This window comes from Sorex fumeus, unplaced genomic scaffold, assembly GCF_029834395.1.
Source record: "Sorex fumeus unplaced genomic scaffold, SorFum_2.1 ptg000028l, whole genome shotgun sequence".
Lineage (NCBI taxonomy): Eukaryota > Metazoa > Chordata > Mammalia > Eulipotyphla > Soricidae > Sorex > Sorex fumeus.
The window spans coordinates 11777610-11803679 of record NW_026606085.1 but is presented as its reverse complement, the minus strand read 5'-3'; the positions used below and the strand labels follow the sequence as shown (position 1 = coordinate 11803679).

At 39.1% G+C, this 26070-nt stretch overlaps 1 protein-coding gene across 1 annotated transcript in view; it reads right to left on the bottom strand.

The window, feature by feature from the left end:
* The window catches only part of DYNC2H1 (dynein cytoplasmic 2 heavy chain 1), a 157184-nt gene that overhangs the window by 92948 nt on the left and 38166 nt on the right, over positions 1-26070 (bottom strand). Inside the window, exons 27-44 of the mRNA XM_056114949.1 lie at positions 24756-24888; positions 24540-24657; positions 22991-23103; positions 22156-22275; positions 20147-20297; positions 18871-19076; positions 17053-17235; positions 16137-16319; positions 14074-14297; positions 13253-13368; positions 10214-10413; positions 9182-9446; positions 7528-7735; positions 6417-6546; positions 4838-4993; positions 3847-4106; positions 2258-2504; positions 1275-1426 (exon numbers count right to left, since the gene is read on the bottom strand). Coding sequence (XP_055970924.1) covers positions 1275-1426; positions 2258-2504; positions 3847-4106; positions 4838-4993; positions 6417-6546; positions 7528-7735; positions 9182-9446; positions 10214-10413; positions 13253-13368; positions 14074-14297; positions 16137-16319; positions 17053-17235; positions 18871-19076; positions 20147-20297; positions 22156-22275; positions 22991-23103; positions 24540-24657; positions 24756-24888 — 3165 coding nt within the window. The remainder of the gene's footprint in view (positions 1-1274; positions 1427-2257; positions 2505-3846; positions 4107-4837; positions 4994-6416; positions 6547-7527; positions 7736-9181; positions 9447-10213; positions 10414-13252; positions 13369-14073; positions 14298-16136; positions 16320-17052; positions 17236-18870; positions 19077-20146; positions 20298-22155; positions 22276-22990; positions 23104-24539; positions 24658-24755; positions 24889-26070) is intronic.

Sequence of the window (26070 nt, the reverse complement as noted above, 5' to 3'; positions counted from 1 at the left end):
GTATTTGGTAACAGATAATAAAGACCTAACAGAAAATCCAATGAAGCTGCATAAAAACATAGTAATTTGAAAAACACTGATATTTAGAAAGGGACAAAAGAAATTGTTCACTTTAGCAAAAAAAAAAAAAAAAGCATTTTGAATTAAGTAGAACCTAAAACCAGTAATTCATACCAGAATTACAAAGTAAAATATAAAGAGCAAAATCAACCTATTTGTTTAAGACCAGACTAATATTTGAAGGGGAACAGGCATTGGAGCCCCAGTGATGCTCAGGCGCTTTTCCTGCATTGCTCAAGAGTGACCCCATGGAAGTACTGAGGGGACCAAATGTGGTTCTGGGGATCACACCAGGGTCAACCAGGTAAGACAAGCACCCTACCCACTGTGCTACTGCTCCAGCACCAGTTATGGTCCCCTGAGTCCTTCTAGGAATGATCCCTGAGGGCAGAACCTGGAGTAAGCCCAGGTAGTATCACCAGGTAGTGGCCCCAAACCAAAAGAAGCCAAAACAGTAGTGTAATTAGCAGAAAAGAATAAAAACATTTTGTAAAACAAAATATAATGGAAGGAATACCATAACCATAATATTTAAGAGATCTTATAACAAGTCTACAGACATGAATGTATTAGGATTATTGCTATTCATCACTAAAATAATGACCTCTCTACATTGTCCATATTTATTTTCTAATATCTGAATAAAATTTATAGTAGTTTTGATTTTTGAAAGCTATATAGCACTGGGCTGGAGCAATAGCATACCTTGCACGCGGCCAAGTCAGGTTCGATTTCTCCGACCCTCTCGGAGAGCCCAGCAAGCTATCAAGAGTATTCCGCCCACACGGCAGAGCCTGGCAAGCTCCTCTTGTCATATTCGATATGCCAAAAAACAGTAACGAGTCTCACAATGCAGACGTTTCTGGTGCCCGCTCGAGCAAATCGATGAACAACGGGAGGACAGTGCTACAGTGCTACAAATAGCACTGAAATCTAAAATCTACCATTCAAATTACCAATAAGTGACATTTTAGAACAGATATGCCAGTTCTTTTATTTCTTTATGTATATGTGATTTACAAGATGTTAATGATTATTGCCATATCATCCTAAATTATTGTTTTTACTTTGGGGAAGAAATGTACAAATAATATCAGAACTTAAGTTTTGACCACTGTTTAACTATATTTTGAGGAAATATCACTGAGACTATTAATAAAATACAAAAACATGGGCTATCTGAGTTAAAAAAAAATCAAAACAAAGATACATACTCTACAGCACAAAGACGAACAATAGAAGTAAATCTGGTGGTGAGCTTATGTCTTCCCAGTCTTCCCCCAGCTGACATCGAAGCCACAATTTGAATATTTTCTAGACCAACCCATTCCAAATTTTCATCATAAAATCCTTGGTATGTCAATACCTATTTGAACATAAACATATTTAAAATGGCTAATGCTACAGATTTTTCTAATCATGAATTATTTTTTACATCAAATCCTATTTTCAAATGCAATCATGTCCTATTCAAGAATTTAAGATTAAAATATACTTTAACTTTATATTTTAAAAATAGTACTATTTGAGTCTACACTAAATTAATATTAACCAAAGTATATTCATTTTAAAATGTTTTTCTATCAAGTATTAAAATACAGATGATAGACCAGAAATACAAAAATCCACCAGTTAATTATGAAAATGAAAAAAGTCAAGGAAAAATATCTCTTCTCTAAATATTCCACTTTATTCTGCAGTTAAAACTAAATTTGAACCTATGCTATCCTGATGCATTCTGAAGAGTTCTGAGTTTGTAATGTGATATGAATCACATAACGAAATTCTTCCACACTGCTGAGTCCCTACTAAGAAGAAGGGACCAACGAGCCACAAAGGCTCATTGACAAAGGAAGTGAGGAGCCATCAGAAATGAATTCCTAAAAGCTGAAGCAAAAACTTCCCCCATCCAAGCACTACAGCCTATTCTGTTCTTCTTCTCTTTGTAGGAATAAGCAGTGGTAAAGGCTGTTTTCACTCTGGCTCTCATAGATCATGCTGATGGGAGTCTAACTTCTGAAAGGGGAAGAGCCAAGAGGTAACCCTGGAATGTGATCGGTTTCAAGATTTTGGTTTATTTTCCATGACATATCCCAGAAAAAGATGCCCTGAATAAAGCAGCAGATTTTCTATCTGTAGGAAAAGATAATGAAATTGTTTCTAATAACATCAAATTATGCCAAGCGATCATACTTACCTGCTGCAGGAATGCGACCAATGTACTGGTCCCCCATTTATCCAGTTTGGGCAGGTTAATGTCCTTTAGGTACAATACAAGTCTCTCACAGTCTCTGGGCCTGTACACACGGCCAGTGTTGGTGCTGATCACCATGCAGGTCTGGCTCAGCTTCTGCAGGAGATGCCGAGACGTGGTCTGGGCACTGCAGTGGATGGTGGCGATCTGTGTGGAGCGCAGCTGGGAGAAGGCAAACCTGAGCAGCATCCTGTGACAGGTGGGCAACATCTCACTTAAGAACAAGGTCAGGGAAATAGCTTCACAGCCAATAGAGAATCGCTCTTCTCTAAAAGTTTCAGTTTCTAAATTTCAAGTGATGACAGTGAAGGAGAAAGTGGTAAATATGGATATGGTTTCCAAAATTAGCCAGGTAATTTTGGAATTCATAGACTTAAACTTTTTCCAATGTTAATGAATTGAAAATTCTTTCAAAATTAAAAGTCAAAGTTAACAGAAATAATTTAGTTTGATAAAGAATGGATATAAGACACTGTTTCACTAAGTTAAAGATTTTAAGGAGGATTTCCAAGTTTAAAAAACAGCTATAATTTTACAGAATTTAGATTATTACTATAAATATAACATTCAATACTTCCATGGTTCCTTTATTTCCAGGATATAGTATTTAGGATTCACTAAACACTATAATTAGTTAAAAAAATATTCAGTGAAACTGTATACTGTATTCTACAGTATTCACTTCTCTAAATTTAGTATTTATTTCAGTATTTCACCAAACTATATTTAGGCCAAATTCCACAGAAAAAGGTTTTTTTATTCAACTAACTTCTCAATTTTAAACTTTTAGAACTAATACAAACTGTAATTTGTTAGTCTACATAAAATTTCCCTGCTTTAGTATGAAACTAATATCCAAGGCCAGGGAAAACGGGACAGGACTAGTAAGTGGTTGGTCAATGGTGTGGGAGACGGAAGGTAGAGAAGACATAGGAGGGTCAATTATGACAAGATTAGTTGGAAATTATCACTCTGGACAAGAACTGAGTGCTGAAAGCAGGTAAAGGGTTATATGTAATACTCTTTCAGCATCTCTATCACAAACCATAATGCCTAAAATGAGAGAAAGAGAAAAGAGAGGTGCCTGCCATAGAGGCAGGCTGGGGTGGCTTGAAGGATGGCAGGGAAACTGGGGACACTGAAGCTAAAAAATTACACCAGGGACGAGCGCTGGAATACTATGACTGAAACACAAGCATGAACAATTTTGTAACGCTCTATGGTGATTCAGTAAAAAAATAAGTAAAAGTAAAATAAAATGTCCCTGTTTTATTCTGACTGTGTATGGATTCATTTTAGAGCAACTTCTCAGATTTCTCTATTACATTAAGAAAACACATAATCTAACAGGGAAAAAGAACACATTCTTCTCTTAGGCCATACTATTCTGAAAATTAGTGCCAATGACAAGACTTCATCATGAAAATGCTAGTGCTTCTTTAAAAAAAGAAAATGACAAGTTATTAAATCCTTTCAAGATGGAAGGGAAGCATAAATCCTTAACATACACCACAACCAACTGTCTCTCTTACCCTTTGCCACATCCTTCTGGGCCGACAAGAATAAAGGGCTGTTTCGTATCGGCTTTTAACCAAGGCCTGACGTAGTCTAGACCTCGCTGCATGTCAGGAGTCTGGATAACTGGAAGAGTTTGGCCATTACTGAAATCATCTGCTGTCAGGTTTTCTGGCTTCTTCAGCGTATAAGATGCCAACCGTCCTCGACTGGCATCATAGAAAGTGTCCAGTGGCCGGTGAGAGTCCGGAGGAGATTCTCGTGCCCAATTAAAAACCTAAAGAGGCAAAGTTTTGGGAATTCTTCCATGCTCATCAAGGAATGTGTGAAAAATTATTACTTCAAAGTAAAGACCCCAAAGTGAATCACTTAGTTTAAGAAAAATAGTTCACATAGACTAAGGCTAACAAAAGAGCCTTAATAGTCTAAGTAATCTTTTGCCTCAGATAAGAGGCTCTCAATGAGTGAATGAGAGAGAGAAAGAGAGAGAGAGAGAAAGAGAGAGAGAGAGAGAGAGAAGAAATGTGCCTGCCATAGAGGCAGGGAGAGGGTGTGAGATGGGGGTAATGGGAGGGAACCTGGGGACACTGGTGCTGGGAAATGGACATTGGTGAAGGGATGGGTGTTGGAACACTGTATGACTGAAACTTAATCATAAACAGTTTTGTGAGGGTCCATCTCACAGTGATTCAATGAAAAGAAAAAGACTCAATAAATGAAATGACTATTTTCAATCAAATCACTAAGTTCAAATCACTATGTCCAATAAAAGATAATGCCCAAATGTAATTTATTAAACTTTATGAAATTTTTATATGTCCATGCATTCTTGAATTAGTTCATTATAATAACCTAATTCAAGAAAAATAAGTACACTATATATATCTATGATGAAACTAAATGCATAATTAAAAATTTTAAAGTTACAAATCACTATTCTGATAGCTAAAGAACCTATGAAAATGAAAGTAAAATGCTGACTAAATAATAGCTCTAAAGATGCTCTACCTCTTTGGTGAATTCCAGACGTGATTTCATGTTCAAATTTCCACCAAGTCCCCTTATGAGATTAATAATAAACTGGTCATGATCTTTGCAGCCATGTAGATGTGACAGTCCATTCATCACTGTCCCAACCAAACTTGTTTCTACCACATAGTCATTCTGTGGATTAAAATTCATGTACAGACAAAAGGCAAACATTAGCTAGTACAACTGCAACCATACTGATATTCATATACTTTTTCAAGCATCATCTTTAAGTTTATTCCTCTATAAAAATTGTACGTGGTTTAGATTTCACTCAATTTATACATATAATAAATAAATAAATAAATAAAGGCCCTCCCGTTGATCATCGATTTGCTCGAGCGGGCCCAGTAACGTCTCCATTGGAGACTTTGTTGTTACTGTGTCTGGCATGTCGAATACATCACAGGGAGCTTGCCAGGCTCTGCCATGCGGGCGAGATACTCTCGGTAGCTTGCCGGGCTCTCTGAGAGGGGTGGAGGAATCGAACTCCGGTCGGCCATGTTGGCTGCGTGCAAGGCAGACGCCCTACCCGCTGTGCTATCACTCCAGCCCTGGAGCGATAGCACAGCGGGTAGGGCGTTCGCCTACAAGCGGCCAACATGGCCGACCCGAGTTCGATTCCTCCGCCCCTCTCGGAGAGCCCGGCAAGCTACCGAGAGTATTCGATATGCCAGACACAGTAACAACAAAGTCTCCAATGGAGACGTTACTGGGCCCGTTCAAACATTATACATATAAACCATAAAAATTTGAATTAACAAAACACAATTACATATTTCTAAGACGCCAGTGCTAGAATCTTCAAATAGTCATGCAGAGATGTTTTCTTTCTAATGAATGCAAGAGAAAATGGCAATCAATGAGCAGTGGTCTCAAAAGAACAGTTCGGGGCTGGAGAGAGCCCAGGGGTTCAAGTGCTTGCCTTTGTATTGGCCAACTCTGGCTTGCTCCCTGGCACTGCATGCCCTGAGCACCAAGCAGGGAGAAGCCTCTAAGTACTTCCGGGTATGGCCCAACCCTCCAACACACACACACCCCAAATAAATGAATAAATTAGCATTATGAACTCCTCCAAACAAATTAATAAAACAAAAGTTCTTTCTCTTGTTGACAAATCCCGAGGCAAGTCGTGAGTGGTGGGACAGAGGAGGGAAGGCCCCGAGAGCTGGGTTCTGCTTCTCCTTCTAAGCACGCAGGGAAGGCCCTGAGAGCTGGGCTCTGCTTCTCCTTCTAAGTGCTCAGGGAAAGGCTCTGAGTTCCATCCCTGAAAGTCCATTTGGAGATGAGCCTCTAACTAGAATTTTGATGATTTTTGTTTGTGTGTTTGTTTGTTGGGCCTCACTCGACAGTTCTCAGGGCTTCCTCCTGGCTTCCTCTCAGGATCAAACCTGGGTCAGCTGCATGCACGGTAAGCTCCTGAACTCCTGTACTACCTCTTTGGCCCCCCATCTCATATTCTAACAGAGCTGCCCTAAAAAAGCAGCAATATGTAAACATTGTGCCCATCACTGTAGTTTTTCAATTAAATGATTATGAAATATCACAGTCAGCTCACCTGTTTTAGAACCCACTGCAATGCCTTTTCAAAATAATCTCCAATCCAGTTTTCAAGATTATGTCTATATTTCGGAGGCTGATTCCTCAGCCAGGATTTTATCAGAGAGTTCAAATCTGTCTCTTCATCACTGAAATAGACCAAATGAAGAAAAAGAAATTATTTACTTTCAAAATAAATTGTAGACCCAATATACATTATTCTACATATATATTTGAGCTGCTAAAATTAGTACTCTTACATGTATGTACATATGTACATATATTTTTCTGTATACATGTATATGTACACAAAAATGCATATGCACATATTTAACTTTTGTAAAATAAAGTTAATTTCATCTGTGTGTGTGTGTGTGTGTGTATTTGTGTGTGTGTCCTTGCTCTGTGCTCAAGGGTCCATATGTGGTGCCAGGGTCAAGATGAAACTGGGGTCAGCAAGGGGACCGCTTTAATCCCTATCCTGTCTCTCCAGTCCTATTACTATTTTGATAAATTAATGAACAACATAATACAGGGTTAGCCAAACAGTGGTCTGGCCCTTCCCACTCAAAGTTTGGTTTGCCTGTTAGAAACACGAAATTCCAAGTCCCTCCCCCACCTGCTGGACAAAAGTTTCATTTCAACAAGACCCCAGCATTGAAGATACAAAGGAATGCTTTATCCTTTGGCCCCCACTGAAAATCAGCTTCCTAAATTCAACCCCATAAGCACCAAAGCTCTTGGCCTGGAGGAACAGCGCAGTGATAGACCATGGGCCATGCGAGCACCTGCTCAGGAATTCAGCCCCCACAGCTCACCATGCCCAGTGTGGGCCTGGGAACCCTGCTGTCTCAGCTCGGCCACTGTTTAAATGTCCCTGGCACCACAAAAGGGCAACAACCCAGCAAGCCCTGCAAACTGTACTCCTCAACCCCAGCCAGAAAGAATGCCGCAGAAGCATGTGAGTGAGCACGCTAGAGGAGTGACAGCCACAGGAGCACTGAGGCCGTGTGACTGCCACAGCCCAGCATGGACACGACCTCAGGTCATCACAACAATGCCAACAGCAACTAAGCAGATTAGTGGCACAGTTACATCACCCAGAATTATGAAGCACCAACACAAATCACCTAAGAAAGATCATTCCCATTCTAGATATCGTGGCTGGTGAGGCGCAGCTTAAATCATGAGTTTCAAATACAAAGTTCACATTTGGACCAAACTGAATCCTCTCTCCACTGGGCATAGTGAGGAGCCGATTATCATCCAGAACAGAATTCAGAGACTCGATCCACTCAGGGTCTATATCACCATCACAGATTATCCAGGAGCTGACATCTGTTTTCAAAACAAAATAGAGACAGATATGTAGCAATAATAACTTAAAATGCAGGATACAAATCTATCTAGAATCCCTTAGAGGTGATTTCCAAAAGCATTGTATTCTAAAAGCTGAATAGAAAAAACAAGAGCTGAACAAGTGAGTATTTCACATCATGCTATTACAAATGTACAGAGGAACCCACAGGCATTTCTAACTTAGATGACAAAAGTCTCAGTAGTATGCAAGGTGATAATGTTCCACTTATCTTTGCACATACAGAATTGGTAATCTTACTAAAAGAAAATAAAACATGCTAGATCTTGGTATTTCTATCCTCAGAATTCTGTGAGATATTCTTCAGAGCTCTGTTTTCTACCATGTTATAATGTTTGAATGCTTGCGATAAATGTCCCTTTTAGAAATTTCAGGATACCCACATTTTAAATCTCTGTATAAGAAACTCAAAGTCAACACAGTTCTTTGATATGTAAAAGGTGGTTTTAAAGGAATCAGTATGCAAGTTACATCCTTCCAGAGACAAATATTTGTCAACACATCCTCACAAAATAAAAGTGGTTTCAAATTGTACTTGGACCATAGAAATGATTTAAAAAAGAGTGAAATACAAACAACAAATTGTGAGATAAAAAAGTAGATAAATATGGTCATATTACTAGTTCATTAAAATGGAAGAGACTGCATGGAAAATCCCTCCCATGGTCTTTGACTCACTGGAATAGAATTAGTATCTAGGCTGGAGTGATAGCACAGCAGGTAGGGCATTTGCCTTGCACACAGCCAACCCAGGTTCGATTCCCAGCATCCCATATGGTTCCCCGAGCACTGCCAGGAGTAATTCCTGAGTGCAGAGTCAGGAGTAACCCCTGTGGATCGCTGGGTGTGACCCAAAAAGCAAAAATCAAAAAAGAATTTAAAATAAAAAATTTAAAAAAGAAGAATTAGTATCTAAACTATTAAGTTAAATCATGGTGTAAAAAAAATAGTGAGTCCTCTCTGGCCAAAAATGCTCTTATACACCATGTCAAAAAATTTAGACCTGGAATTCTACTGTTTTACAACTTGAAAGTTCCAAAATTATTCAAAACACTATTCAAACTGATGAGCTAAATGTTTACCTACACATCACTTTTTAACTCCAGTAGGAATTTGTCACTTTGCTTATGCATAAGGGCTCATAATTTAATTCAGCAAAGATATGATGACTTTTCAGTCAATTAACCTACTTACTCTGAACTTCTAAAAGATACTATAGCCTCTACATCAAAATGGCAGCATGCTTGAGCCTCTCCAAAGCATCATATTTCGTACATCTTTACAAGGCACTTTACAGTCATGTTTGATACCTGCTATAGCATTACATATACAAAGGATGATACCTGCTATAGCAATACAGATACAAAGGATCAAGTAAAACAATTCATCCAAAGAATCCAACCAACCTTGAGGTTCTCGAACGACTTGCCGAGCACTGTTTGTCAAGACGCCATCAGACCACTCCCTGGTATCCATGTCAATATGACCAAGTAACTGATGTCTGGGCATAGCTTTGGGATTCATAGTGTATTGTTTTACAACTTTGCCAGTTTTACAAAGGGCTGCCCTTAACATTCTCCACAGAGTTGATTTTCCAGCACCACTTGGACCAACAATAACGACGCCCATCCTCTGGCATAACTGTTCATACAACTCTAAAGCCTTCTTAATCTAGTAAAAAAAGAAACATGTTCACATAATGGTTTGTAGTGCTTGGTCACAAACATGCAAATTAAGCTTTGATTTACTCAATGGAAGTAAAGTCTTGAGTAAAGGAGTAACTAAAAAAAGTTTTATAATGTGATGTTTAAATTCAGTGTTTATAACAAAAAAAAGGGGAAAATTTCAGGTTTTTTAATAAACAAGTATAATTTAATAGACAAGCATAATTTTTAATCAATCATTTTTTTAACTTTCTTCATCGACTCATTCATTATTTTATTCACTTGCTAATTCAGTCATTTACATCCTATCGCAAAAAAAAATTTTGGAGAGGGCAAAAATGTTCATTTCATGTTCATTCTACATAGATTTGTGCTACTTAAAAAGAATTTCCCCCCAAAATGTGAAAATTAAAACTAAATAATATATAATCAATTGTCAAAAATATAAAATAATTGATCAAAAATATAGATGATGAATTATATGCCTGGTTCTAGAGAGACACCAAAAAAAAAAAAAATGGTGAGGAAAAAATCAGTGAGGAAAAATGAACACAAGCCCTACCTTCAATGGAAATTACTATCTGGCAAGGAAGAATCAATAACCAAAGAAAAATACATTAATTAAACAAGATTAATAAAAGCACATAACAAGAACAACTAATCTGGACTTGGAAGATCAAGGAAGTGTTTCCTGAGTGAGATGAAGATGAAAGTAAAAGCTAAGTTAATAAGGAATTCATTAAGCAAAGACTGTGAAACAAGCTCAACAGTTACCTGATTGGGGATGATTTCATAATTGGCCTCCTCAAAGACTTGCTTTAATGCAGTGCTCAGTTCCTCATATTCTACTTCTTTAAATTTGATTCCAGGAAACACATCATGAATCAGGGCATCAAACCGAGCGCAATCGGCAAACGTGAACTTCGACATTGTATTTAGCCTCAATGCTTGTACCACAATGTGACTTTCATTAACTAGACAAAATTTCATTTTTAATGATTAGTTATTAATTTGATGACTATAAAAAATCTAAGTTGTCTAAGGCCTATTCATTATTAGTTAAAAGATACATTAGACTTTATTAACATTTAAAAGAAATTTGCTTTCACGTGACTTTCCAAGCTCATTTTGCTATCTTTTGTATGTAAAAATAAGTTATGTCACTAAGTAGAATTTTTTACTTTTTTCTGAAGAATTTGAATTGTGAGACACCGCAACTTAAATTAATAATAAAAATCAGGGGTCAAAAAGATACTACAGGGATTAGTTTTGCATGCAGCCAATCTGGGTTCAATTCCTGGCACCCCCTGAGCCCATCAGCAGTGATTCCTGAGGACAGAGCCAGGAGTAAGCCCTGAGCACCATCAGGTGTGAACCCCAAACAAAAAGATAAAAAAAAATCATCACCTATGTTTGCACAGTATTTTACTATTTATGATGTCATCATACCAAAAAATCTTTAAAAGAACTAAACACTAGGAATTATTACTGATATTACATTTTACATGAAACCACCAAATCTTAAAAGGTTTAACTGACTTGTTGAGCGAGAACAGCAGTATTTAAAGCTGGGATTTAAATCTGGGCCAACTAGTTTCAATTTAGATACTGTCTCCCAGAGAGTTTAAGCCTTGTCACAAAAAAACAATAAAAAGAGCAAGCGTCTGATCAAACTGCCTCATAAGTCATTCTTAATACAAATATAAATCTCGCCAGGCTAATTTTCAGAGATTGGAAAGACAAATAGCATCTTTTATACTTATAATTAACTGTAGTTACTTAATATTTTTGTTTATGTGTTTACACACACACACACACACACACACACACACACACACACAGAGGCCGAGCTACAGTAAAGTTTCTTTCAAAAATTAACCTCTTAAATGTCACCTTATTTATTAGATATGGTTAAATATTTCTGAAAAATCCGAGGATAGAGGCCCGAATCTAGCAGCACTCATGCTGCCCAGGCAGGTGCTTCCCGCTGTGTGTGCAGGTGTGTGCACAGAGTAGACAACTGAAGTCATCTCAGTGTTTCCCCAGATTACTGCATCTGCACTGGCACATGCCGTTAGTGCCAGGGCCCCAGAGAGAGCACAGTGACTAGGGTGCATGCTCAGCACCATGATCCCCAGCACTGGCACCATGAGGTGCTCTGAGCACAGTAAGGTACAACTCTGCAGGGTCCCGAGCTCCACAGGAGTGGGACAGGTGATCTCCAGCTGAAAGGCAATGTTACAGGTGCCCACTGGCATGGGGTGGTGGTGTGGGTGCGTCACATTGGTGCTATTCATCCCCAACATTCACCACCCACTCCATCTAATCCTGAAAGAGGCATAAGAGAAAATGCAGTGCATCCCATGGCCTGTGTGATATAGGGTTACTGCCCTGAGGCCTACCAGGCCAGGACAAAACCAGACTGAGATTCTCTGTGACACAGCAGAAAGAGCTAGGGAGATAGGACGGCGCCCTGCACGGGATCAGACAGAGGTCCCCCTGGAAAAGGGCTGAAGGGGAACCAGGCGAGCTGACCCACACCAAGCATGGGGCAGATGACCGGAGCAGACTACTTCCAGTTTCTTAGCTTTGTGTACAGTACTGAGGGAAATAAGAAGGAAATGAATAAAGGGTAATGAATTCGGGTAGAGGAGGATTATAGTCCTTTTTTTTTTTCATTTTAACTGTAAATCTAATTTTTCCCCCTAAAGTTAAAAAATATTCTTTGTAATCAGGGATTTTTTTAAAAAAATATTTTGTTTGGGGTTGGAGCAATAGCATTGCACGTAGGGCATTTGCCTTGCACGTCACCAACTCGAGTTCGATTCCCAGCATCCCATATGGTCCCCCAGTACACAGAAGTAATTCCTGAGCACAGATCCAGGAGTAACCCTTGTGCTTTGCTAGATGTGACCCAAAAAGAAAAAAAAATGTTTGGTTTACTGCTTAAAAAAGAAAATTCTGTGTGTTTTTAAGATTTCTACTCTTGCTTGTAGCCTAGACAAATTCTCAGGCTCTAGTTCAAACCTGAATCAGGAACTCTGGGAGTGATGTTTAACAATCTGGATTTATCTGCTCTCTTACTGCTTTCTTTGGAGCCGCACATGGAGGAGCTTAAAGGGCTATTCCTGACTCAGAGCTCAGAGGACCATGCAGTGCCAGGGATCACTCCTAGAGGGACTTGAGAGATCAGACATGGTACCAGGGAGGGAACCCAGGTCAAGCTACGTGCAAAGCAAGCACCTTATCCCCTATACTATTGCCCTGGAGCTCCAGAATATGTTTTTAAAGAAGCATTTTGGTAATTTCAAGGCACTGAAGTTAAGAACAGTGGATCAGACTATTTCTTTATATATTACAACCACTTAATTAGTGTAGATATAAAAGTTATAATAAGGTATCATGTAAAAACTTAGGGAAAATAAAAATTAAGTACATACCTCAATAAAAAATAAGTACCATGGCTAGAAACATAGTTCAAAGGGGAACACCTTCTTTGCATGCTGACGGCCCAGGTTTGATGCCCAGCACGCTATATGGTCCCCTGAGTGAGCACTGCTAAGAGGAACACATAAGCACTAAATAGGGAGGGTTCCTGGACACTGCTGGCTGTGGTCCCAACAAATCCCCCCAATAATCGGTACCAGTTTCAGTTGCTTAGTCTTAATAAATGTACTATCCTAGTGAAAATATTAAGAGGATAATCTAAGGATAGGATATTGTGAAATTCCCAACACTTTACTTTTCTGTAAATCTAAAATTACGCAAAGCTTATTTAAAAATATTATTAGATCTGGAATAACAAAATCATACCTTCCTCTTTAAAGTCAGATTTCTTCAGCTGTCTAAGAAGATTTCCACTTCCTCTCAAAACAGTCTTCAGAGCTCTCAAACCCCAATCATAATGTTGCTGTGGTGTCAGAAGTTCTCTTGAATAAAGACATGGAAGTTATAAAGCATCAGATAGCTATGAGAAAATCATGTTATCATCACTTCTAAGGAAATACAGAATATAATTATAAACACAGAAATGAGAACGAATCACTCATTCATTTATTTTAAACAATCGATTACATAATATGATCACTCAAAATTGTAAAGCTGGAAGGTTCTCAGAGACCAGGATATGTCTTTCACAAACTGACTAACATCTTAAAGAAGCTACAAAATTCAATTATCTATTACCTTTATTCCTAAAGCATTTAATTAGATCATTTTGCTCTCTACCATTGACACCTTAAATCCTATCATTTAAATTATATGAACCAGAGATCTGGTTGTCCTAAGAAGCAGAAAGTCAATCTATTATGATTAAAATAGAAGAGAAAAATTATGAAAAATTCCCTCCAAAAAGGAGTAGAAATCTGACTTCTCATTGATAAACTAATAGTTCTATTACTTAGCTGGAACACTCCAACAAAAATATCTCACAGGAAAAAAAGATCGATAAATTAATAATATATTTTAAAAAATAGTTTGAATCAGTGTTTTTAATTAAACGACATACTTTCTATTAATATCTTAACTATATTATAAATAGCATAAAGGTTAACTGGACAAATGTAATATGGTCATTAATAACCATAACCAATCATAGGAGCAATAAACTTTAGTGAATTTTTTAAAAAACTCACCTAGATAGGTTGAAGATAGCTACCAATTTTCTGCCTAAGACTTTAGCTTCCTTAAAACCTTCTGAATAGAGTATTACTTCTGCAATAAGCTCATTATCTGGACGAGACATAGCTACTGGCCTGAAAAGTTGTTTAAGATTATCAGGTAGTTTTTGTCTTCCTCCATAACCTTTTCCAGCAGGATTCATGGTGATAAAAATTCCAGAATTAGAATCTATTTCTACCTGAAATATGAGCATCAGATATTTGAAATTATATATAAAATATATTTCCAATAGAAACTTTATTGTGACATATTTCTATACTCAGATTTTATAACAGAAAAAAAATAACTAATGAACTAAATATCTACTTAACACTGAAAAACAAATCTCTTTTTTTATGATTTATGATCAAACCTTGGTTTTCTCAGGTTGAGCGTTTTTAAGACATTTTAACAGATTTGGATTGCTATTTCTTCAAATCAACATATATTCTTCTGAAGTCTTTCCTCACACTAGGCAAGCAGCTGAGTGTCAGAGGTTACACAGTGCTGAATTAAAGGCAGCAAGTATTTATGCCTCTCTGGACTTGAGTCTACTAAGGCCGACACAGGGCCCCTACTTAAATACCAACAAGGAGTGCGTAGGGAAAGACAGTTGAGGCTGTCGTACAGGGGTAACTAGGAGAAGGTCCTAGGGCAGAGTGAAAGCGCAGGTGTCCAGAACAGCACTGGCTGGGGAAAAGAACTCGTTTGTTTGAAGAAAGGAAAAGAATAAGTGAAGAGTTGGGAAGGTGGGCCACTCGGTTAGAGCATATGCTCCGCATGCAGGAGGTCCAGATTCAAGCCCCACACAGTATGATCCCCTAGGCACCGCTAGGAAAGATCCATAGCACCCAAAATAAATAAATATATTTTAATGACAGAAGCAAAATCATTATAACTGCTCTTTAGACAAGATTTCAAGCATCATGTAAATAACATGTTTATACTGGTCTTACTTTCTTAGATGTCAGAGAAAGTTCTAATGGTGAAAATGTTACCAATTACAGCAATTTCTCAGTTCCTTTAACTTTCAGTACATTCAGCATTACAATTTTATACTGAAGTCGACATTTTTCTAGATAACTTTATGTAATAATGGCATGAATACCTCTTTCCTAGAGTGAGTCGAGAGAAACAGAACAGTTATTGTTCTGCTAAACTTTCATATTATTTTAAGAATTAGCCAGAAGTGGGTTCAATTCCCAGCTAACAGTGCTGAGAGGCGATTCCTGGAGGTGCTGGGGGCCAGTGTGTGCAGGGGATCTGACACAGACCTCCAACTTGCAGAGAACATGCTCCAATCCCATCACTAGCCCCTCAATTCCCCAAGCCAGTTTCATCTTGCACACAGCTGAAATCATAGTACCAATCTCAGATTACAGCACGAATAAGAGTGTAGCAGTAAGCACTGTGCCAGCACAGAGAAAATTCCTACGTGACTTACACAGTTTATTGTCTGAAAATTAACAATGGAAATAGTAGGAATAAGGGGGCAAGCAAAAAGGTTCACACAAGGTTACAGATCAGGGGAGCGTTATAGGGGAGGGTATTAGGGGAGGGTTACAGGGGAGGGTTATAGGGGAGGACTATAGGGGGAGAGTTTGGGGGAGGGTTGTGGGTTACAGGGATAGGTTTGTGTGGGAGGGCTATAGGGGGAGGGTTTTGGGGGAAGGTTAAGGAGAGGGGCTGGAGCGATAGCACAGCGGGTATGGCGTTTGCCTTGCAGGTGGCTGACCGGATTCAATTCCTCCGTCCCTCTGGGAGAGCCTGGCAAGCTACCAAGAGTATCTCACCTACACGGCAGAGCCTGGCAAGCTCCCTGTGGTATATTTGATATGCCAAAAACAGTAATAACAAGTCTCACAATGGAGGTGTTACTGGTGCCCGCTCGAGCAAATAGAGGAACAACGGGAGGACAGTGCTAGAGTGCTACAGATCAGAAACAAGGCTGCCAGAGAAAACAAAGATAATAATCTCCTGATTATGAGTATGTCACATCTTAATACTTTAGTTCATTAAACCTCTGTGTGTTCTATACCTCTTGGCCAAGGAGTTCACACACAGTTCTATGATTCTTCAGAGCATCTTGAATTGTCTGGATTTGCATAGAAACTGCTGACAGGACAGATTCTTCCAGTCTATTGAATTCATCAAAACAACCCCAGGCTCCACATTTCACCAAACCAACAAATATCCGTCCCATTGACTTCACATCAATGCCCTTTAAAATAATAAAAATGCAATCACGATCACTAAAAACTATTAAAATCTCAAATTGTCATGTAATACTTAAAGCCATTTGCTGATGACTATTTCACTCCTCATGCCTCTTTTGCTCTTTTTGTAAATAGAGATTCCTCTATCAACTTGTGGGGTGGTTGCAAGAACATACAGGAAAGAGTTCTGAAAAGTATGTAAGACAAACACAAGATTTTGTTTTTGTTATTGTTTTAAATGAAATATAAATCCTGCAAAAAGTATTCTGAAGTGGTCATCTTAAATTCTTTCCTTTCTATTCAGTTCTTCATTCTACTCTAATAAAAGCTGTCACTCTGTATTTAAGATTCTTTAGGGGAGGATGCGCAGTTCAGTGCTAAGGAGCCCAGGGCTCACCCATGGCAACACTCAGTCAAGCAGACCAGGCTCTCAGTGCGAGGGGCCCTGGGACTGTGCTGCAACAGGGGCTCAGCAATGCAGTTGGACACCTGGGCTATACACACTAGTGCTTGGGGTACAGATTCAGGGGTATGAATTAAGGCATGTCAACTTCAAGGATCTTGAGCTCGGGTTCTTGGGTATGCAAGACAAGCACTCTTGTGCTCTGAGTTATTTCCCTGGTTCCCAAATTGTTAAGTAATTTAGACTGATTTTAAAAGAAAATATTTCATATAAATAAATTAATCAAAATATACAGTTGATATCCTTTTATATCATTGGATAATCATTTATTCTACCTCATCACAATTAAACACTAAAACTTGTCTTCCAAGGAGTCCGCCCAAAGCCTTGACTGACTCAGTCTTCCCGGTTCCAGCTGGTCCATAAGGGTTCCCGCCAAGGCCCATCTTCATGGCCTGAGTGAGCGTTAGGTAGCACTTGTCTGTCAAAGGAGTATAAACCAGCTTGGGAGCATTGCCCTGTAAAAGGGAAATAAAGAGTCCCAACATTCATGTTCTACTTACATTGACAAATATTTTTATAGTGAGAGATCATAGTCAAAAATTTAAAAAGGAAGGGGGCAGGGCACATGTCCCAAGTCAGGGTGCCCAAGCACGGGCAGGAGTGGCCCTATGGCCCCAGCATGGGCACTGTGACAGTGCAGAATTCACAAGGCATCGAGCACAGAAGCATGGCCTAGCTGGTCCCAGGGGCTGCTGATACTACTAGAGAGGTGTAACTTCCCCCCAAAAAATCTAATACAGCATGTGAAAATAAAACACACCAACATTATCTCAATGAAAAAAAAAGCTAAAAAGGCAGTAAATTAGGGTTTTCAACTTTAAAAAAATACAAAAATATTTTAGTAAAAGAAAGCATAAACTAAAATTAAATTTAGTTATTGCTAAATCATGCATTTATTTATCCTCAATGAATATTATTGTTACATTTTCCAAATAGTCTCTCAATGGCACAAAAACATACTTGAAGGAAAACAAATTGATCAGTACCACATATGATCCCCCTGAGTTCCACCAGCAGTGGTCCCTGAGCACTGAGTCAGGAGTAAGTCCTGAGCACTGCCAGGTATGGTGCAAAAACAAAGAAACAAACAAGAAATCTACTAAAATTTGGAAACCATAAGATCCTCATTCCGTCTGTAGTTTACAGAGTCATCCCTTAATTTAGGTAGACACATTCAGATCTCAAAATATATTTTCCCTTTGAGAGAATCAGATGCAACTCCCCTGATGAGTGCTTATTTTAAAACTGTATAATATGTTCACATGACTGGGAAAGTGACATAAAAAGGCAGAGAGGATACAGCTGGAATTTTGAGACTCAGTACCATTTCCAACTACAATATGTTTGATAACTTTCTCCTCACAAATTGAAAACAAACATTTTGGCACATTTGCAGCTGCATTATTTTCAGCCTCATAGAAGGAGGCATAACCTAGATAGTTTCTATAAAGGTTACTTATGTTCATTTCTCCTAGGATTGAAGATAAAATCCTATATGAATGAATTTAGCATGGACTTCTATGAAAGGGTACATTTAAAGGGTAAGGCACCATACCTGCATGCAACCATCCATCCCACCCGTTAAATCCTCAGCACCACATATAGTTCCCTGAACCCCACCAGGAGGATTCATGGGCGTGGCAGGGTGTGTTTCATCCCCCCACCCCCAAAGACACATTTAAAGACTTACTTCAGTACTGACATTAGCATTTTGGTCAGCGTGTTTTTGTCATTTGTTGTTGGGTGCAGGGGCCACAAGATGCCTCCCCAGTGCTGCCTGGAGAGCCATGCAGGCCACAGGCAGCAGTGCTGGGGATTAGTGCTGCCTGCAGGGACCGAACCCAGGGGGTCCCACATGCCAGGCACATGCTTTCTACTGCTCGAGTCACATCACTGATGTTAGAAAAATGATTTTCAAAATTTTACCCAGTAAATAATACTTCGTGATTATGATAAAAAGATAGTAACATACAAAATTCTTAAAAATTACAATTAAAATAAAAAGAGTTCCCTCATGTAAAATCAGATTCCTTATTTAAAGTACATATTTCCTCACTGCAAAAATAAAACCCGTGTGGTAAAAATCATACCTGATATTCGTAAGTATAATGAAGTTCAGAATCCACCATTTGAACATAACATGTATGGTCACTTTTCATATAGAATCTAACTTGTTTTTTCCAAGCCCAGTCTTCAGTTGTATGAACCTGAACCTGGTTTAACTGCTTTACCACATCAATATTGTGAATAATATCAAGAATTAGTGCTTTAAGTTTAAGCTCCAGAATCCCAGATTCTGTTGATAGATAAAAACAATGATTAAAAGTATTACCTGTGACAAGCATTTTACTATTAGTATACATAGATGATTTATTGATGAACTTAAAAAGTAATTTTATGGTATATTTGAATGGCAGATTATGTAAATCAAACAAGCCCAAAATTACCAATTTTTTTCCATGTTAGGAGTTTTATGTATGAAATCTAAAGCATCAGAATTCAATGGAAGAGGGATTCTGACCCCTTCCTCAAGGGAATAGTGCCCCAGTCTGTCACTATTCCAGGAACTGCTACATGGACAATGGCCACTACAGTGACTTAGAACTCCTTTAGAGGACCAGGAGGGCACCACAGTCAGTGAAGTAAATTAAGCCCAAGAAGACAAATACTAAATGATAATACACATCTCTGATATGCTGGGAGGCAGGACAAGAAAACAGGATGTTGATGAAGGCCCTTGAGATTACTAAAACAGATTACTATGCAGGGGGACAACATGTAGGGAATGATATGTCAGGTTAGAATAGCGTGTGGACACGAGTGAAGGGTCTTGAGCGTTTTGCTGGTGGCAAGGAGCTGTAACTGCATCAAAGCCATAAATGTTAACACTACTATAAATGGTTACTTAAACTAAATTAACAATAAAATTTTTATTTAAGGTAGTGAATTACTGATCCTAAGGCTGGAACCATAGCACAGCAGGTAGGGCATTTGCCTTGCACGTGGCCGACTTGGGTTCGATTTTTCCACCCCTCTCGGAGAGCCCAGCAAGCTACTGAGAGTATGTCACCCACACGGCAAAGCCCGGCAAGCTCCCCATGGCATATTCGATATGCCAAAAACAGTAACAACAAGTCTCGCAATTTGTTGTGAGGCGTTACTGGTGCCTGCTCGAGCAAATCGATGAACAACGGGAGGACAGTGCTACAGTGTGACAGTGTTACAAGTAAAATATAAAAAGGTATGCATCCTGTATTTCTTAATCTCCAAAATATAAAATAGTAAAAAATGCAATAGCTAAGTTTAGAGTACTAAAAGAACACTCCAAGAACCCTGAAGTAGGCGGAAAGGGCACATTTTCCATACCAGTGTTGCCTGGATCCTCAGAGCTGGTGTCAATGTTAGTGTAATGCTCTAACTTATTCACTAGTTGTGTTTCAATCTGATGAAGGCTATGGTCTTTGATAGCATTTTCTACATCTTCAGTGAATTTAATCTGTTCCGCCAAGCACAATATCTATTAAAGAGAAAAATTATTTCCAGAGAGCAAATTTACTGAGAAATATTTTACAAATTTTCCCCCAGACTCCCAGGTGTCCGCTGGAGCTCTCTCCCTGGACACCTCATGTCATGGGAAAGCAGCAAGCTGATGTCTCCGAGCAGCTCTCCTCTGGGCTGGAAACCACATTCACTATAACCTCTTTTCCTCAACTGGCTCTCCTCAGGAACTGCTTCTTTCCCATCTCTGAGACACGACAATGTCAAGGTGCAATGCATTCTATTTTTAAAAGCACACCAAAATAATCTTATAGCATACCAGAATACTTTCTCTCCTGGAAGAACGAACACACACACACACACACACACACACACACACACACACACACACACAGATTTTGCATGTTCAAGGTTCTGAGGGCCCCAAGTACCACATCTCCTACCTCATACCCAACACTATTACATTTGTTATCCCAACAATTAGACAAAAATAGTTTGTTCGTTTGGGGGCCACAACCAGCTGTTCTCAGAACTTACTCCCCACTCTCCCTCTGTGCCCAAGGATCACTCCTGGAGGGCTCAGGGGACATATCGGGTGCTGAAGATCAAATCCAGTTGGACACATGTAAAGCAAGAACCCTATCTACTGATATTGTCGCTCTGGCCAAAAGAAGTTTTTTTGTTTGTTTGTTTTTGGTTTTGTTTTTGTTTTCATAATTTCTCACCACACAGCTTAAGTGTAAGTTTTCAAAATTTTAGTTTTTATTTCAAATTAAAATCTTAATCTTTCAATCTAATAACATAAACAAACCAACAACAGATAAAAACAGGTATCTTTGGAGCCAGATCTAAAGTGCTTGCCTACACACAGTCAACTTCAGTTCAATTCCCAGCACCACATATGTTCCCCTGAGCACAGCCAGGAATGATCCCTAACCACAGAACCAGAAGTAAACCCTGAGCACACCTGGGTGTGGCCCAAGCTCCTCCCTCTAAAAAAGGGCAGGTATCTACATATTTATATAAAAACATACAAACAAAAACCCCATAAAGTGTTCATACTCCTCAGGAGGCTTTCTAGAATAGTACCAGCGAAACACACCTCATGATAAATTTTATGCTCAAACACCACTTCTTGAAAAAAATATTGAGATAGTTTGATGCAGGTCTTTAATGAACAGGGAACGTCAATATCTTCCTTTAAAGCAGGTGTGATCCAGCATATTATAAAAGCACTAAATCTATGGACAATGACTCCTAAAGATGGAGTTTCCGCTAAAGTACATCTTTCAGCACCCGATGAGTCATCAAATGCCTCCATCAGATCTGTTCGCTTGTTTTATCTTGATTTACATTTTTAAACTTATCAAAGCAAACTAAGCTACTATCTTACTTTAAATCTCAGCTTTCCCGACAAACCCCCAGCCCAGTCTTGTATTTCAAACCTACATAAACATTCGACTAGTCCCAACATCTTCAGTGACCCCAAGAGGAAGTGGGGAGCAGTGTTTAGGGACATAGCGAAAGTGCGTCTCTATTGACGGACTCATCATTGGGAATCAGAAAGTACCTATTCAGTTCTCCACTTCCCTGGCCCACACTGTTCACCTGGTTTCCTTCTATCTCAGCGCACTGTCTGCTTGAAAGCATCTGAATTACAGGAAGCTAATAGCGGGAGCTAGAAGAAATCCACTATCATGCAGTTCTTCTCCCACATTTACAGTTGAGGGAACCAAACTCCAGAAGTTAAGAAACATGCATGTTAACTGTTAGATAAACAAAAACAGAGATGCTAGTGGTGTGAGCCTCTGGTCTCTGGCTTAGAGATCTTCCTGTGATACCATGCCTATCCACACTACAGACATAAGCCCCCATACCTGGGAAGGGAACAGAGATGGGTCAATGGCACCTTGAGAACTTCGCCCACTTGTAACACATTCTTTCAACAATTGTTTCAAAGTTTCCTTCATTTCCAAGGCTAAATCATTTAACCAAGTCTGAAAGTAAAATTGGAAAATTATATACACGAGTCATAAAGCAAATCTAAGAGAGAGGCTGTGGTCCAGTGGCAGACTGGCAGGGGTAACACTTGCAGGCCTGAGATGCCACCTCCCTCCCCAGCACTGCCCCAAGTGCCTAGCATGGTGCTGAGGTTGTGAAATCCCAGCATGCACCACAACCAAGTGTATGCCCTATGTATAATCAAACATGGAGGTGCATTAAAACACCATGTGTGAGCCCCAGGAACCACAACCAAGTGTGTTAAGGCTGAAACAAAGGAAGAAAATTATTTCCCCACCTTTGGGAACATGGTAAAATGTCAAAATGCATTTAAATTTTTGTGAGACATGACCAACACTATTTCTATGTAAACCAACAAAACAGTTAAAAATTAGTCCATTCATTTTGTCAGAGGACAAATGAAATCCAATGTTTGCAATAATAAAGCAGAGTCAGAGTGATGAGCTAAGTCCCCAAGGTCATGATATCCTAGTGCCCTGAAGATAAACACTGCTATCAGAGAGGGAGACTGCCTCTTCAAGAAAAACTCATTTTGGTTTTGGACAAATTATACATTTTTCACTTACGTGACTATAGCTAAAATAATAAAAGTTAATTAAAATTAAAATAATGATTATTAATAAGAGAGATGCATATTGATAAGTCATTAACTTTTAAAAAAAGGCTGTGATTGAAGACCTTATTACTTACCTCTACATTATTTGATAGAAGAACTTTTTTTTTTAAAGGTACAACCTCTCCCTCTAAAGATTTCATAGCAGTGATATGTTTCGATTCCTCATCAAAGCACACACTGTTAATACCTATAATACAAAAGTCAACTTGAAATTTAATGAGAAAGGATTAAGACTATTAGAAATAATATGTTCACTCATAAAACAGTGTGATATATTATATTAATCCCATTACATAATAAAACATAACAGCTTTTCATAATATCCAAAAACTGGAAATAATCCAAGTAATCCAAACTGGAAATAATCCAACAAACAGATAAATGATGAATATGTGAGATACCCAAACAATGGAATCTTACTTAGCAATTAAAAGTAACAAAATAATATAAAGTAACAAAATAGATTAATACCCAAGAATAGCCGAGATCAGTACCAAGAGGATTACTCCACAGCTTAGAGGCCAGCCAGGAATTCTAGGGGAAAGGGCAGCTTAGATAGAGAAGGGAGCACAAAAGGTGTTTGGAGGATGCTCCCAGGAAGGGAGATAGATGCATGTTGAAAGTAGACTATGGACTGAACATGATTGCCACTCAATGCCTCTTTTGCAGACCACAACACCCAAAAGGAGAGAGAGAACAAAAGGGAATGCCCTGCCACAGAGGCAGGGTGGGATGGGGGGATGGGTGTGGGAGGGATACTGGGATCCATGGTGGTAGAAAATGGGCACTGGTGGAGGGATGGTTATTTGATCATTGTGTAATCAAAACCCAAGCACAAAAATTTGTAAATCTACAACTGGTGTTTCACTAATAAAATTTTTTTAAAAAAACAGTATTTTAAAATATAGAATAAAGTAATGAAATTTTAAATAAAAAAAGTAACAAAATACTATTGTATGTTCCATTTTCAATCAAAAAAAGTGATTCAGAACAGTGCTGCATACAGAGTATATTACATTATACTGTTCGCATGTACTATCACCTATTCCCATCGCTGCATTGCACAGCGGTAGGGCGTTTGCCTTACACGCAGCCAACATGGCCCACAAAGACATGGCTCCATATTTCCCACTTCCACCCCAGGACTCTACTGATGTCGCTCAGTAATGAAGGGGCACATGCAGCTTCTCTACAGCCTCTTCTCTAACCAGCCGTCTTCACACCTGCTACGGGCACCTTCCCTTGGGCTGGCCTCCGGACTGACCCACTGACCGTGATAACCCAGGTGGGAGACCGTGGTTCCCACCTTTCTGCATCTGCAGGCTGGCACCGGCCCTGGGCTACTCCAAGCCTCGCGTTCTTTCTCCTGGCCATGACCTCGACATCCTCCAGAACTCACCTTCCAATTCACCTTCTTTGTATTACCACAGCCTGAGCCAAACACTTCCACGGGGGTAGCAGTTAACTCCATGGCTCTAAGATTTGTGAACTTACTAGCTTGTCTACCAAGCTGAGATGGTATTCTTTGGCCATGTGACCTACATTTTATTCAACAATCTATCTGGGTACAGAGCTTTTAGCCTGGCACTGAAGTTCAATAAAGAGCTGTTGAATCCATCTTACCAGCAAACAGTTTCTTAAGATGAGACTGAATCACTGATGGGTTGGTGGACTGGCCCAGTATTTCTAACAAGTCATCATCACCAATGAAATAAAATCTTGGGAACGCTGAGCGCTTTTCCTAAAAGTAAAAATTTAAAAAAAACACCTCATCTTTTCAAGTCATTTAAGCACCAATTACTTTACAATCTATTAGACAAAGATACTTTGAAGACATGCCTCCAAAAATTCATTTAACGATTTCTGACATCTTTGAAGCTGATCAAGGATGGTGAGTAGAGAATTTCTGATTCCTGCATGAGTAGTTAACGTTGTAACTCTACTGTCTTTCTTAATGTCAGCCATTATTGATCTACAAAAGAAAAAAAAGTATTTCCATATCTCTTATAACAACATTTCGGCTGAAAGAAAAACTTTGCCTACTTAAAACAAACTGGTAACACCACTGTGAGTGTAATATGATATTCTGTTTCTAAAGCTGCTAAAACTTAAAAACATTCCATGACCATTTTTGCAGAAGCCTCCCAAGCAATGCTCAGGGCCTTGGGGCCACTCCTGGCAATACCCGGCTTGGACTTGATGGTGCTCAGACCCAAGACTGTGAGGGTCCAGCTCAGCAGTACTGGGACCCAGCAGGCCCGTCAGGAGTAGGCATACGGTGCCAGGGATCAAACTTAAGGCCTTGCACATGCAGGCCATCAACTCCAGGCCTATTCCACACCCCCCACAACACATAACAATAACACACTGACCATTTAACCTCCCATATTCCATTTCATTCATTCATTCATTCATTAAATAAATGTTAAGCCCTATGCCTCACTAAGACAAAGGTCCAGTGACACAGAAAAAGTTAGTTCACTAGGTTTGAAACAACATTGGCAATTAAGTGGTTTTAAAAATAGAGGGAGATGTCAAAATTAACCATTGTATTCTCCTGGGAGCACAGGTTATACCCTGGGAGAGACTGAGAGACTTGTGGCTATGCTTAGGAATTTGGTTTTGTCATGATGACTAAGGATACTCAAAGTCTCTGGAGCACAGATGGAATACTTAAGTTTCAGTGCAGAAGCTAAAATCAAGCAGAAGAGGACAGACGCAGAGTAAGACTGACATCACCCATGGACAGATAACTAGGAGTGAGACAAGGATCAAATGCTAAAACCTGACAGCCAGGCACTCTAAAACATAAAACATCTAAGTATTTTAAGAGGGTGAGGGCTAGGAAATAGGATAGAATTAAAGAGTAGAGACAGGCAGAAAAGCAAGAAGGAAGTATACCAAAAGGCAAAGGGAACTCACAGGGAAAGACATGCGTGCCTGTGAAGCCCTGAGCTCAGGCCAGGCACTGCAAAGAGGAAAGAAGGAAAAAGAAATGTTCAATCCCACTTAGACAGTTGAGAAATACAGTTAATACATGAAAAAGATGCCCATCAAATTTACAAGAGGGTAATTAGCAACTTCATAAAACATTAAGTATCACGCCACACACACAAACACATGCATGAGTGGAAATGACAGGTATCAGAACAAT